This window comes from Synchiropus splendidus, chromosome 14, assembly GCF_027744825.2.
Source record: "Synchiropus splendidus isolate RoL2022-P1 chromosome 14, RoL_Sspl_1.0, whole genome shotgun sequence".
Classification (NCBI taxonomy): domain Eukaryota; kingdom Metazoa; phylum Chordata; class Actinopteri; order Syngnathiformes; family Callionymidae; genus Synchiropus; species Synchiropus splendidus.
The window spans coordinates 8,276,809-8,289,941 of NC_071347.1; the positions used below are offsets into that span (position 1 = coordinate 8,276,809).

Below are 13,133 nucleotides of genomic sequence, written 5' to 3' on the forward strand. Positions count from 1 at the left end.
TGACACCCATCAGACTTGAGGACGCCTACTCTCACCCGCCAGTGACACATGGCCCACAACAGTCCCATCATGTACTGCAGCAAGGGATGCTTGGGTCAGTCCTGTCACCTCATGTTTGTATCATGGAATGCACCAGACAAAAAAAAAAAAACAGTGACCCAAAGCAACATTTAAAACTTGTTTACTGAAGATACACAGATAAAATTAGTAGATTGCACAACATTCTAAATGGCATCATTAAAGGAAATTAATAAAAGGTATGTACTTAAAACAGTTAAAATGAACCATAACCAGGCAGGATTGTCAGAGTAAAGTATATTTTCACTAGAAGTTAACTCAGAGTGGCATGAGAAGAACAGGCTGTGTAAGTGTGGAGAGAAAAGAAGCCACGACTCGTCGCCAGTTAGTGTTCTCAGAAAGGCACTGGGGGATCGACGGGTCCGTCCTGTCACCTGAACAGGCGGTTCCAGAAGGAAATGAAGGCGTTAGAGTTGAAGGCACCGATGACCACAAGCAGCAGGAGGTAGAGGCCCATCATGATGGCAAAATGGTGTCTGAAGAGCCATGAAGAATTGCGGGAGCGACTGAGGAACACCAAACAACGCCACTCATTAGTCGCTGGTTTATTAGTAACAGTAGAACTCTTGACAAGAACCATCACATTCATGTGTGATGTGTTTCCAAGAACTAGTCCCAACACGAATAGCTATACAAGCAGACACACACACGCATGTTTGTCTCACTAGTTTTGTGAGGACCTTTCATTGCCATAATGCTTTCCCCAGCCTCTCACTCTTAACTTAACATCCAAAAGCAAAACATGGCCACAAGCGGACGCACCGACACGTCGCAGCATGGACAAGAGACAAACATAGAGCTACACAAAAGTAGAAGTAGACACTCACACACACACATACACACACATGCTGACCCAGGGAGATAAATAAACACACACACACTTATTTCACTATTTTTGTGTGCACTGGCCCCCGCTCAGTATGTCACATGCCAACACCAACATCACGTGACATTAAACTTTGAACTACAGCTTCTCATTGCTCGCCTGAAAATAAAGCGAAGCTCCAGACGTTCTTCAAAGCCCTCACCTGGTCAGGTGCCTCCTCTGTGAGTAAACAAGCAGGTACTTGACACGCAACAACTGGTTGTTGGTGACAACAAAGTATTTCTGTGGTACATCTCCGCCCTCGCTGTTCTTCGCTCTTGAACGTTGGCGGTCGATCATTTCGGAATCTAAAAAGACAGAAGCCTAGTCATCAGCACGGTGACTTAACACTGGCATACATGTCTTTCCACAGAAGACGCACCTTTTTTCTTCACCTGACACTTCACATCTGGATGATCTATGACCTCGCACACGGCCACGCAGCTGAGCAGTGGACCCAGCAGGCTCTGCTGCCAGCCGCTGCTGTGAGGGCTGTAGAGGACGGCCATGCTGAGGTCACTGGTGAGGTAGGTGCCCTCGCCGAACACAGAGTTCTGCACACAGATGGAGACATAACTTGAGAAGAGCCCTTGTGTACGGGACTAGTTTCTGGACCACTGTAAAATGCCCTTCATGTGATTTAATGCCCTCAGACAACTGAGGAAGATTCAGTGTTGCTACCTTGTTGAGGTGGCAGTGAAGACCGTTGTGGATGATGGAGTGAAAGTTCTCCAGACGGCTGCCGTGAAATGCATAGAAGACGTCCCTGTCTGCCCTGGTCTTCTCAAATCGCGCTTCCATCTGGTCACAATATTCCAGCTCGAAGAGAAAGTCCGGCGCTGGCACAAATATTCCGTCGTTGTCCATCAGGTTACACAGCTTGGAGAACTGGGCACACAGAGGAAAGGTCTTGAGATGGAAATGCAAAGGCTACTGATCAGGAGAAAGCACCTCATCCTTCTGGAGTGTTTTCACAGCGAAGCTCTTGGACGAGAGAATCCAGTGAACCAGGGCCAGATGATGCTCTCCTTCTCCAGGTCGCAGTCGCACCAGCTCTCTCACTCCCGGTAAGGAATTCACATCTGCCAGCTGTGGCAAAGCCAAACACTTTTACTACTATGTGTGCGCGCATAGCCTTCAGTTGACATGTATAGATCATGACATCACAAGCATAGCTGCTTTGACTGGGTGTGCTGACCTTTTTTTTCCTAAATATTTATGCTCAGTTTTGACTGTACGTTTTACTGAAATCAAAAGATTTACTTGTTTTCTGATTCTTTTTTTTACAACTTGCTACCATCTTAGTACATGTCTGGCCATATGTGGCTGATATAGATCATATTTTGGCGTTCATGTTCTTGACAAATACACAAGACTTTAAAAAACATATTTGTGTAATCTGCAGTTCATCGATGAGACTGCCCATGATATTAGAATCAGCATTTAAAACACATTCATGAACACGTAGATAAACAATGTACACAGTATACATAAAGGAATAAAGGAATCCAGTCAACATGTGTCGCATGACCCACCAAGTCATCGAAGTCTTTAGTGTCCTCACACATGTAGCGAGGAGGAAACGGTCGGAGCAGCGAGTCCCTCTTGTAGTGGAGCGCAGCTGCAACAAACAGGCTACAGCGGAGGTCTGCCGCCACTGGATCCCGGTGCAAACAAGAGCACACCAGCTCTCTGACCGCAACTGGGGGAAGCGGTGGCTGCATTTTCAGCTCTGTAAGAAAAATGGGCAGTCAGCTGAGACATGGAGCTGCAACTTAAAAGTTCAATGGCAGGATGTGGACATGGAAACAGTTGCACCACCAAGTTATTTTATTAATTCTAATTTCATTTAAAATAACAAAGAGACAAATACATAATAACAACTAAGTAAATAGTTTTAGGCAGATTTAAAAATAAGATATTTTTTTTTAATAGAGTATCTTTATGTTACTCATCAAACCACAGAGAGCTCAGGCATTCACTGCTCTGTTGCAAATGTTGGTGGATTTAAGTTTAACAGGATCACGGCACAGTAGCGTTTCCTGTTTATGTTAGCAGATGCTGCTAGCATGCTAAGCTACCACAAGTGAACTGCGGTAAATCGGCGAGAAACGCTAACAACAATCTGCACAAAGATATATGAATGAATGAAATCCTTCATGATAATAACAATATCGCTTATCAAATATGTTCGATAGAGAATCATCGAGTACCTTTCGCCTTTATCAACTCATAGCACACAGGAAGTGAAGTATTACGGCTCGGTGTGCTGATGCGTTCCAGTGCTGTAGGAAACAAATATGAAAAAGCCGTTCCAGGACAGAAAAGTGGTCATAGCACAACTCCGACATTGCCATTAAAAACTCTTTATAATCTTTATAACCCTTACTAGCAAATATATTATTTTTTCTAGGTTTAAGGTTTTAATCTGATTTTAAATATATTACTGAATGAGGATGAGAAACTGTCAGTAAACATCACACATCTTTCCTTATTACAGTTAAAAAAAAGTTAAATGAAAAACATATCGTGCTAACGATATTTTGTATCTGAAAAAGAGTAGAATGTGTCTTTATAAACAAGCCGTCAACATAATGACCAGAAGGCCACCAGAAATATATTAACACATACAAATGACCCAAAAAATGAGGAAAAACATTAAAACGCTAATATACAATAAATAAGAGACTGCGGAAGACTGTAAAATACATTGAAATATTATAAGATACATTTCACCCGTTTTTTTTATAATCATCACATGCAAATGTAACAGTTGGCATGTAACTACACAAAATACTTTAAATCATGGTTGTGACCTCCTGCTTCCCTTTTTTGTGAACTTTTTTGAAAGTTTTTTTTTTGTTGCCACCTTGCACTTTTAATTCTTGTGTATTGTCTCATCCTGTGCAATCCTGTCTTCTTGTATTTATCTGGATTGTTTATTGTAGATATTTCCATATTTTTAAGCATTGTAAACGTTTTTGTTTTTTGCTCGATGTGTTGGTGGTGTATGCATTTATTTTCAGTGTGGAGAGTGGGCAACCGTGACACTAATATTTGGTTTAGTTTTGCTTGGAATCAACGATTAAGTGTCCTGCTGTGAACGTGGTCTGCTTCTTCTTGATTTAAAAGAAGAAAACAACGCACAAGTGCACCGGTCACAAAAACGTGACGACGTGACGTGACGTGACGTGACGTGCCACGATATGATATGATATGATATGATATTATATGATATTATATGATATTATATTATATTATATTATATTATATTATATTATATTATATTATATTATATTATATTATATTATATTATATTATATTATATTATATATGTTCTTAACCCTGACAGATGGAATGACATGTTGGCTCTTAAATGTTTTTACATTTAACTCCTGGTCTCAGGCCATGTTGTCACAGGGCCGCACGTGGCCCCCAGGCCATGGCTTGCCACGTAAATAGTCAGCTCTTGGTTTGCACTTGCCTTCATAGAGACAGAGGTGATGTTGATTGTTAACTGGTTTCCTATACTCCTTCAGAGTCTTGACATCTGACACAGGTTCTGGTCCTAGTCCCAGTCCAGGTCCTGGTCACCGGTTTCACCCGTCAGATCGCACGCAGTGAAAGGCGATGACGTCACGTGACCGCCTCTACTCTCGACGCCGTCATTTTACATCCGTGTCTGTGCAGCGGAGCGTCCGGCTCTTCTCATCCTTCTAATCTGGATTAAAGCAATAGGATGTTTTTTAAACGAACGGGGTGGTTCTAGCGACATTCCCGGACTAAATCTGAAGGTAAGGCATCTTAATAAATCAACGCATTTCCATTCATACCGGTCCAGATGGAGGAGGAGGGGGGTGGTGGTGAGCTGAGGGGGATAGAAAATAGAAAAACCCGCTGGAATACACTTTCAATAAAACGTCGAGGCCGGGGGTGGGCCGGCGGTTCTGGAGCTCCGTGGAAGAGTCACCCGGGCTGAAGGACGCCTCTCCATCGGCCGCGATCACGATGCTCGGTGTCCTTCTGCAGCATCACCGACACCGACAACACACCACCAACACACCTTAAAATCCCCGCTCAGCCCCAAAACATCCACACCAGAGCACTGCGTTCGCTCCCTGCCCAAGTTACCGGGTGAAGGATGATGCCCTTCACAGCTCCAGTCCACATTACCCGCCATGCACCGTGCTGCACTGCCACCATGATTCACTAATGTGACCAACAACCTCGTCTGAAGAAGCTCGGAGGAGAAACTGGGCGTCACACAAACACACATTTCCAGACTAGTAACCCCCCATGCTCAGCTCACACTGCTTATCATAGAGGCTTCTTTTGGGGAGGAGAGAGCACCATCAGGTAGAGGGGGACATGAGCAGGCCCGTGGACTGAAGCTGACTTCTGATGTGTCTTCGCAGAGACCCAGCAGCTCTGATTGAGGAGTCTTGTTTTACCAGTGAAGTGAAGAAGACACACCATGGCTGGTGAGCGCACAGCTGGCCTCATGTGCCCCACAGTCTGCTTCATTTGTAACCTGCCGCCTCTGTCTTCCAGAGAACAACTTCCCTCCGCTGCCCCGATTCATTCCTCTTAAGCCGTGTTTCTACCAAGATTTCAATGAAATCCCGGACCAGCGGCGCACCATGTGCAAGCGCCTCTACTACTTGTGGATCTGTGAGTACTCCATCACTGCCCTTTGGTTCGTAGAGCTCCTAATAACACGTTCAAAAGGAAGATACAATGTCACGTCCACTCTAAAGTATCTGTCAGTGAGATACCTTCAAAGGAGTTTTGTTGGTGACAAAACATGACATTTAAGTAATATTTTTTCTCTGAATACATTTGGATGTGTAGAGGTCAGATTACTTCTGAATTTTTATGTAGTTCTTAAATGTTAGTGTTTGTTTTTTATGTCTTTCTCCCACTGTGGGACGAATAACAGCAACTTCTATATCTATATGGAAATATATAGACTGTGTTCCAGTATAGGAAGATGAATAACACTGTGTCAGAAACTGCAGTGGCAGCAGTTTTCTATGTTTCTGTAGTTTTGTGGCGTGACTCTGAGATTAGCAACGTTCTATTCGGTGTCATGACTTTTCAGTTTAGGATGGGAAAACTACTACCTCATATCCTGGATGTCCATTACCCTCTTTATATCTGAGATTGCTGTCAGATGTGGTTAACTTGGAAAGGTGTATGGTTTTATTGACCACCACTGAAAGCTAACGGTATGATAAATACATTACAGATACATTTTTTTGGTTCCATTATCAGGCTGCGTCATGGTCAGGCTACATTTACTTTCAGTTTTACTTGCGTGACATGCGGTTTTTGATAGGGTCACCAGCAATACCCCATCTGCGGGGGGGTGAGGTCAAGTGGGAGAGTTTTATGTCCCAGCTCGGAAGTAACTCATCCCTAAAGCCTTTGCTTAGGTTTTGAACCAATAGCGAAGTCCGTCAGAGGGCAGAGCATGTACGAAATACTAGTTACCTGGATGTAACTCCAGTTCTATGAGTACATGTGACGCACTCTACACTGTTTGCCCATCGGAGTTTGAAAAAGGGACAATGCACAGTAGTGGAGGGAAACCATCAGTTTAGTACCTACTTCTGAAATCACAATATATAATGGATGATGAATGATATTTCTCTCAAATACTTATCCCATTACTGAGTTTTCACAATATTTACCAACTGTGTATCGAAAAAGGAAACACAGTATCAAACATAGCAAGATGGTTATTACATAAAATTTTGTCGTTTTATTTTCTTAAACTACTACTTCTTTGGTCTCTGTGTGGTACCTGGTGTCATATTGATGACACCTGATATAAAAGATAGTTATATATGTCTTATAAGGGACAGACCACATATACTCATGGAAGTGGAGTTACATCCAAGTAACTAGTATTTTTATATATTGTGATACAATATGTTCCTTAATTTCCATCAGATTGCATTGAGAGACAACTAAATATTATTTTCTGTGTCTATGTGTGTATTATAGCCTGAAGGCTCTTTAACCTGAAGGTCATCGCTCGCATGCTGTGCCTATGTTTTACCCAAAACAGTCACAGTTGCTGCCAGTCCAGATTGACTGGTCTCACTCACGGTTGCAGTGCGGCTCTAAATAGTGTCTGTTGGGCTGTAATCCTCCACAAAGTGATAAATGTGTACATGTGTTACTTGTATTTTTTGTAATAAACAATAAATAATTCTTTTGACTTAAGTAAATTGTGATGTCTTCTCCCTGTGGAGTGGCTCGTCTTCTGCAGTAAGAAAAGTAAGTGGGTGTTGAAAGTGTGTTAGTTCACATGTAGTTGTGTGCATTAGATTGAGGTCTCATAGCGAGTAGTCAAGCTTGTGTGCTCACCTGTGTGTTCAAAGTCTGGCGGAGGGTCCATTTACAGCCCTCGATCAGATTCCATGTTAACTCTGCCTCACCAGCACTGGACACAAAAGCATCTAAATGTAAATAAAAACAATCCCTTCTTCTGACTGCTTGGTGCTGAAACCCTTTTCCGCAGACCCGTGGAGCCGCTAGAGGTTTTCAAGAGTTGTAACTGAGTGCTCTCGACTGAGTGTCTACCTTTTGGCGGTTGCCATGAGCCAAGATGGCTTCAAAACCGAACCAAAACAGAGAATTCTGAATCTGAATCTGAAGCTATATTGAGGCCGGATGTAGCCCACTGGCTTTGACTTTGACACGTTGGTTCAAAACCCGTGAGTTGTAATGTAGTTCAAGTAAAGAAAAAAAGGTGAAAGTGCCTCTAACTTTCTCCACAGTGAACAGCGCCACCTTGGCTGTGAACCTCATCGGCTGCCTGGCGTGGATGTGCGGTGGAGGAGGACCTGCCAACTTCGGCATGGCCATCTTGTGGCTGATTCTCTTCACGCCCTGCTCCTACGTCTGCTGGTTCAGGCCCATCTACAAGGCCTTCAAGTCTGTTGCTCTCATCATGTCTACCTCACGTGGTGCTGAGTCAGTTCGGTTCCTGATGTTGTGGCCATCTTCTTTCCTTCCTGCAGGACAGACAGTTCCTTCAACTTCATGGCTTTCTTCTTCGTCTTCATGGCCCAGGTGGTGATCAGCATCATCCAGACTGTCGGCATTCCAGGCTGGGGAGTTTGGTATGGGTCTCTTGTTGTCTTTAACAGATGATCAATGTTGGAAACCCAACAGCTCCAGCCTCCGCGGGTTTAAGTTCCTGGTGTCAAGCATCTTAACACGGCTAGGTCAGGACATCCATCGTCATGATTCACACAGAATCACTTAGTAAAGCACAATGACACAGCTGTGCCAAGCTTCACTGGTCTGCACCTGCCGTCTGTTTCCTCTGCTAAGAACCACTGCCCAGATCGATCCCTCCCAATTTATGAACATGTGATCGGGTTAAAAGCATCTGCAGAGTCGGCCTGAGAGCCACGTTGGCAAGTGAACTAGTCTTCAATAATTCAGGCAAAATTGGCCTTTTATTTCCAACAACCAGAAAGGTACAATGAACTTTGTGCTCTCTGAACACACTGGTGTGTTTAGGTCCGTGGAATGGAAACTGTTGTGTGGTCAAATAACAAAATCATCTTGAGTTGAGAAGGGAAGCTTTCTGGAATTCAGATTAGATTAGATTAGATATCCTTTAATGTCCATTATTTAACATGTTCATTGTTGGGTTTACAAAATGTACAAGTTTACAAAATGGCTGCCTCGCTCCAAACACTCCAATTTGCATTGATAGTGCGACAAGGATCGCAAGAATGGGAAATGCAGAATACTGACCATGTCGCATGTTAAATTACACATTTTAAGATGCTGGCTATCAAAGAACTTGAAGCAACTTTGATAAACATTTGTCTTGTCTCATAAATGCTTTCTCGAAATGATTGGTGGAACTCATGTCTACTTCTCTTTATGGCTTGGTCACATCACATGATCTTTAAACACTTTAAACACATCATAAACACGTTTTTTTGTGATGTAGTATTCTACTCTATATGATGATAGTCTCAGCACCTGGGTCGGCTGGATGGACACATTACGTTTTTTTGTCGTCACGGTAACAGTGTCTGACTCTACAATGGGTTCTGCACTTGCTGTCACGATTGCTATCTTCTGTGCAAAGAAGAAAGAAGGAAGAAGACTGCAATGGCTCCGATATCGCTTGCCAACATCGGCCCTCCTTCGCTCTGTCGTGATAGCCTTTCGATCGCCACCATATGTGCATCTTCCCTTCACTCTGGTCTTCTTTGACACGTTCATGTGAGTTCATGGGGCTTCATCAAATGATGTCAAAGACCTAGCCAGACTTTTCACTTGGATGTCGTTGAAGGTGGCATGACAAGACTATGCCTGTAGACGTTGTGCACGACCATTTGAAATCTGATCCTATGACATGGTCACAACAAATTTGAGACACAACTTTGGCTGATATTGTGCAATCTGACCAAGCCATTCCTTAGACTCACTTTTTGTCCATTTCTGGCCACCGTAGACTGAGCTGCATGTGCTACCTCAGGCTAAAATACAAAGAATGTATTTCTTTTAGATGTAACACTGTGATCAAGATCTTTTTATTGATCTTCATCTCTTTCGGGTGAAATACTATATCTCGGTTGGTGCATTCAGGTTTTGATGGCTTACAGGTTTGTGTGAGGTGAAGTCAAAATGTCCATCGGCAGAATGTCTAAACTATTGCCTTCATAGGGGTAAAAGAGCAAGCTTTTGTGAAGAGATAGGCAAAAGGCAACTGCGAAAAGAGCGTTTGTGTAGGCGACATATTTGTTATTTTTATACCTACCAATCATAAATGTTGATCTTTCTCACTTCATTATAGGTTAAGGTGACATTTCAGCTTCCTCCACTCTTTTAACGCATGGAAAAGCATATTAGGGCATATTACATGAGTTTCATAAAATATGAATTAAAATAAAATAAAATTTAATTCTTTCCTTTGTTTGTGAAAAATGAAACATGATTAAAAATGATATAACATCACGTGTTTGGCATTAAGTAGTTGAAAGTCAAAAACTGAATGGAAACATTAGCCCGAGCCCTTAGGTAGGAGGTGAAACCTGGAATGGATGGGTGAGTGAGAGGAATGTGTTCATGCCGAAGACATCTGATGGAAACTTTAGCCCGAGCCCTTAGGTAGGAGGTGAAACCTGGAATGGATGGGTGAGTGAGAGGAATGTGTTCATGCCGACATCTGATCCAGATTCTCTGGGTGATTCACTTTCTGTTACATCATCCCTTCAAACAGCAAGCCTTCAAGTCCCCTCATGTAAAGCATCAAAATGTTTATATATAGCTCAGCCTCCGTCGCCACATGACAGCAAAATAATGCCTGTTTTTTCCACGTTTCCCTCAGTGGCTGGCTGGCGACTATCAGCTTCTTCAGCACCAACATCGGCTCGGCTGTGGTCATGATGATTCCCACCATCATGTTCACGGCGGTGGCCGTGCTCTCCTTCATCGCCCTCACTAAGGTGAGCCCCACTTCCTCCGGAAATATTTCCCTCATGCACACACAGCCCGCTTGATTTTCTGGAACTGCACGTGCAGGTCCACAACTTCTACCGCGGCAGTGGCGGCAGCTTGGGCAAGGCCCAGGAAGAGTGGGCCACGGGGGCCTGGAAGAACCCGCACGTCCAGCAGGCCGCCCAGCAGGCAGCTATGGGGGCCGCCCAGGGGGCCATGCAGCAGAACCAGTACTCCGCAGCCCCCACCTACAACTATGACGACCCCATGTAGGAGCTGAGGTTGTCGGGTGGGAAGCTAAAAAGGGGGATAGTTAGGAATAAAGCAGAATTAGGTGCCCTTCATATCAAGCCACTCAAATCTGACCACGTTTGGCTTCTCTTTTCAGTTTGCCTTCAAAGTAACAGCAGGTTGTTTCAGTTCATCGCTGCTCCGATTGGTCTTGTTTTCACAGGTCTGCATCATGTATGCGATGTGCAGCATATAGGCTCATCCGCTGCTTCGAGCTAGGGGTCACTGCAGGGTAACTTCGTCCACCACAGGAAGCTCTGATTTCCTCCCTAAGTGGGAATTGATCTTGTGAAGGTAAACACAAGGATGGGTCAAGACAACGCTGTTTTATATGTGAATTTTATGAGTCAAATTTAAACGAAAAAATAGGATTATTCATATCAAAGTAAAGGTCCACACATTTAGTTGTAAAATCCTGAAATGTTTGGCTCAGAAGTTACCCTGCATTCACAAATCTTTGTGCTTCATGTGTCGCATTCTCAGGAATTTCAAAAATCCTGCCCAAAACGTGTTCTTTTTTAATTTTTTTTTAAAGGATTCTCTCGCCCATGTCATCGACCCTTGTGTTGTTTCAGTGAAAAGATTGGTATCGCAATAAAGCACAGGCAGTCCAGAGGGGCAGTTTATTGGTTCAAACATTCCAAGCCGTGAAAGTAGAAGTGCAACTGATAAATTGTTGGTTACGTTATAAAGGGAGCCATTTTGGTTAACGCTACGTGTAAATGCTACTATCGTTTCTGACGTTTCTGGCCTCAGTGTTTCATTTTGTGACTTGGTGTTCTTCCATGAGTCGGTGTGATATGATATTTATATGAAGAAATAGAGAGTATAATTCAAGAGACTATTTGACTTGACAAAAAGTATTAGACTCAAAGATGTAAAACTCTTATCTGGTTGCTCGATATTTCCAAAAAAAATGTGACTCGTCTTGTCTGACTGTGATGACGTGATGTTCTATATGATGTATTTTTTTTTGTATCTGATGACGTGTGGATGAGTTTTAAGTTTACTGTGTGTCTCCATGGCTGTGGGTGACATCTCTTTCAACCCGGAGCTAACAAAAGTCACGACAGGGCAATGTAGAGGTAGAACCCGAGCTGTCAGCATGATCGATTACCAATCCATCGATAGATTCAAAACTTCTTCACCAGCAGACGCGCTCACTCCCGTCAGCAAATGCACCGTATGGCGACGTCTTGCAACAGTTAAGTCCAAGACCCAGCAAGTTGGTGATGAAGGCGCTTGACTGAAGGGAATCTACTGTGTGGCTGTATGAAAGCTTTACAGAAGTCATCGCCCACGACTGACCCGCCTCCTCGTGCTCCCACACTGCGTATGTTGTTTGATATGTATTATGATGTACTATACATGAGTAGGTGTAAATGTATTAACAAGGGGTTGATAGCAACAGATCCAATAGCAACAAATTCCATTAGATGGACATTGTGGAGCTCGTTCCTCCACAAGTGACGTGAATATAAAATACATTTTTTGTGTATTACTTTTGTATTATTTTGTCTTTCCCCAATAGATATTAAACAATTATTGTTGCGTTCCTTTGTTTTTATTTCAATATTGCAGAGAGATTCCGGGTCTCTTCACCAACATTTCCATCATCCGTCTAAACAAAGAGTGGTCATTTTCTCCTCAAGCTCTATGGTGTTCCTCTCATCTTGGGTCTGTCCCAGGGCCTCCTCCCATCGGTGCAACGTCCGTCACGGCTGCCCCGCCTCACCTGGCTTCTCTCAATCCTTTCTCAGATGACTGACCTATTTTAGGAGGGAAGCTTGTTGTTTTGACTCATGACCGTAGGTAGGACAGGAACCTTCACACTGGCACGGTTCCGCTGTACTCACGCCCACTCACCAAACACAAATCCTCAGTGCTGCATGAATCGATAGTGATATGTGCAAAAAAAAATCCGTTAACTTGACCACTAATCCAGCTCTAGTTTGATTCTAAAGCAGTGGCTTAGTGGTTCAGTTAAAGGATTATTCAAAATATCATCATGAATTCATCATGAAATAGACGCTCTGCAGCACAGAGTGCTTGCATTTGGGTGCAGGTTTGACACCAGCACAGGCACCATTTTGGATTTTTAAAACATTCTTACTTTCTGTTGAATAATCCAGAACTGCAGTTTGAGTTCACTGTGACGTATTACAGAGGTATACGCAGAATGCTGACTTTTAAATGTCCGGAACCCAGTTCAAAAATTACACTTGGGAACTACTGTGAAAGGCCTTAGACAGATAGAACATCCTTAACTGAAGAGCAGCACCGATCCACATGCCACTTCCTCACCTCACTCTTGAGCAAGACACCAGGATACTTGATCTCCACCTGCGTGAGGAGCTCAATCTGCCCTTTTCTGACTGAGAACCAGGGTCTCTAAGATGATCCTTGTCGCAACTACGTAGCC

At 43.4% G+C, this 13,133-nt stretch overlaps 2 protein-coding genes across 5 annotated transcripts; one reads left to right on the forward strand and one right to left on the reverse strand.

Moving 5' to 3' along the window:
- Positions 1-189: 189 nt before the first annotated feature.
- Positions 190-5,073, reverse strand: parp16 (poly (ADP-ribose) polymerase family, member 16). 2 transcript variants are annotated; one of them, XM_053884798.1, is made up of 8 exons: positions 4,777-5,073; positions 3,157-3,228; positions 2,479-2,675; positions 1,895-2,032; positions 1,625-1,831; positions 1,326-1,497; positions 1,107-1,251; positions 190-584 (listed from the first exon to the last, which is right to left on the reverse strand). In XM_053884798.1, exons 3-8 carry the CDS (start codon positions 2,665-2,667, stop codon positions 449-451), a joined length of 987 nt encoding a protein of 328 aa, XP_053740773.1. In that variant the 5' UTR covers positions 2,668-2,675; positions 3,157-3,228; positions 4,777-5,073; the 3' UTR covers positions 190-448. The 2 variants fall into 2 exon arrangements, with proteins under 2 accessions (XP_053740773.1, XP_053740774.1); XM_053884799.1 differs by lacking the exon at positions 4,777-5,073 and having other exon boundaries at positions 3,157-3,245.
- Positions 1,025-12,266, forward strand: scamp5a (secretory carrier membrane protein 5a). 3 transcript variants are annotated; one of them, XM_053884801.1, is made up of 10 exons: positions 1,025-1,141; positions 1,317-1,470; positions 1,814-2,010; positions 4,516-4,737; positions 5,359-5,424; positions 5,495-5,614; positions 7,732-7,888; positions 7,975-8,076; positions 10,311-10,428; positions 10,505-12,266. In XM_053884801.1, exons 5-10 carry the CDS (start codon positions 5,418-5,420, stop codon positions 10,691-10,693), a joined length of 693 nt encoding a protein of 230 aa, XP_053740776.1. In that variant the 5' UTR covers positions 1,025-1,141; positions 1,317-1,470; positions 1,814-2,010; positions 4,516-4,737; positions 5,359-5,417; the 3' UTR covers positions 10,694-12,266. The 3 variants fall into 3 exon arrangements, with proteins under 3 accessions (XP_053740776.1, XP_053740775.1, XP_053740777.1); XM_053884800.1 differs by having other exon boundaries at positions 1,317-2,010; XM_053884802.1 differs by having other exon boundaries at positions 1,044-1,125; positions 1,317-2,010.
- The last annotated feature ends 867 nt before the right edge of the window (positions 12,267-13,133 follow it).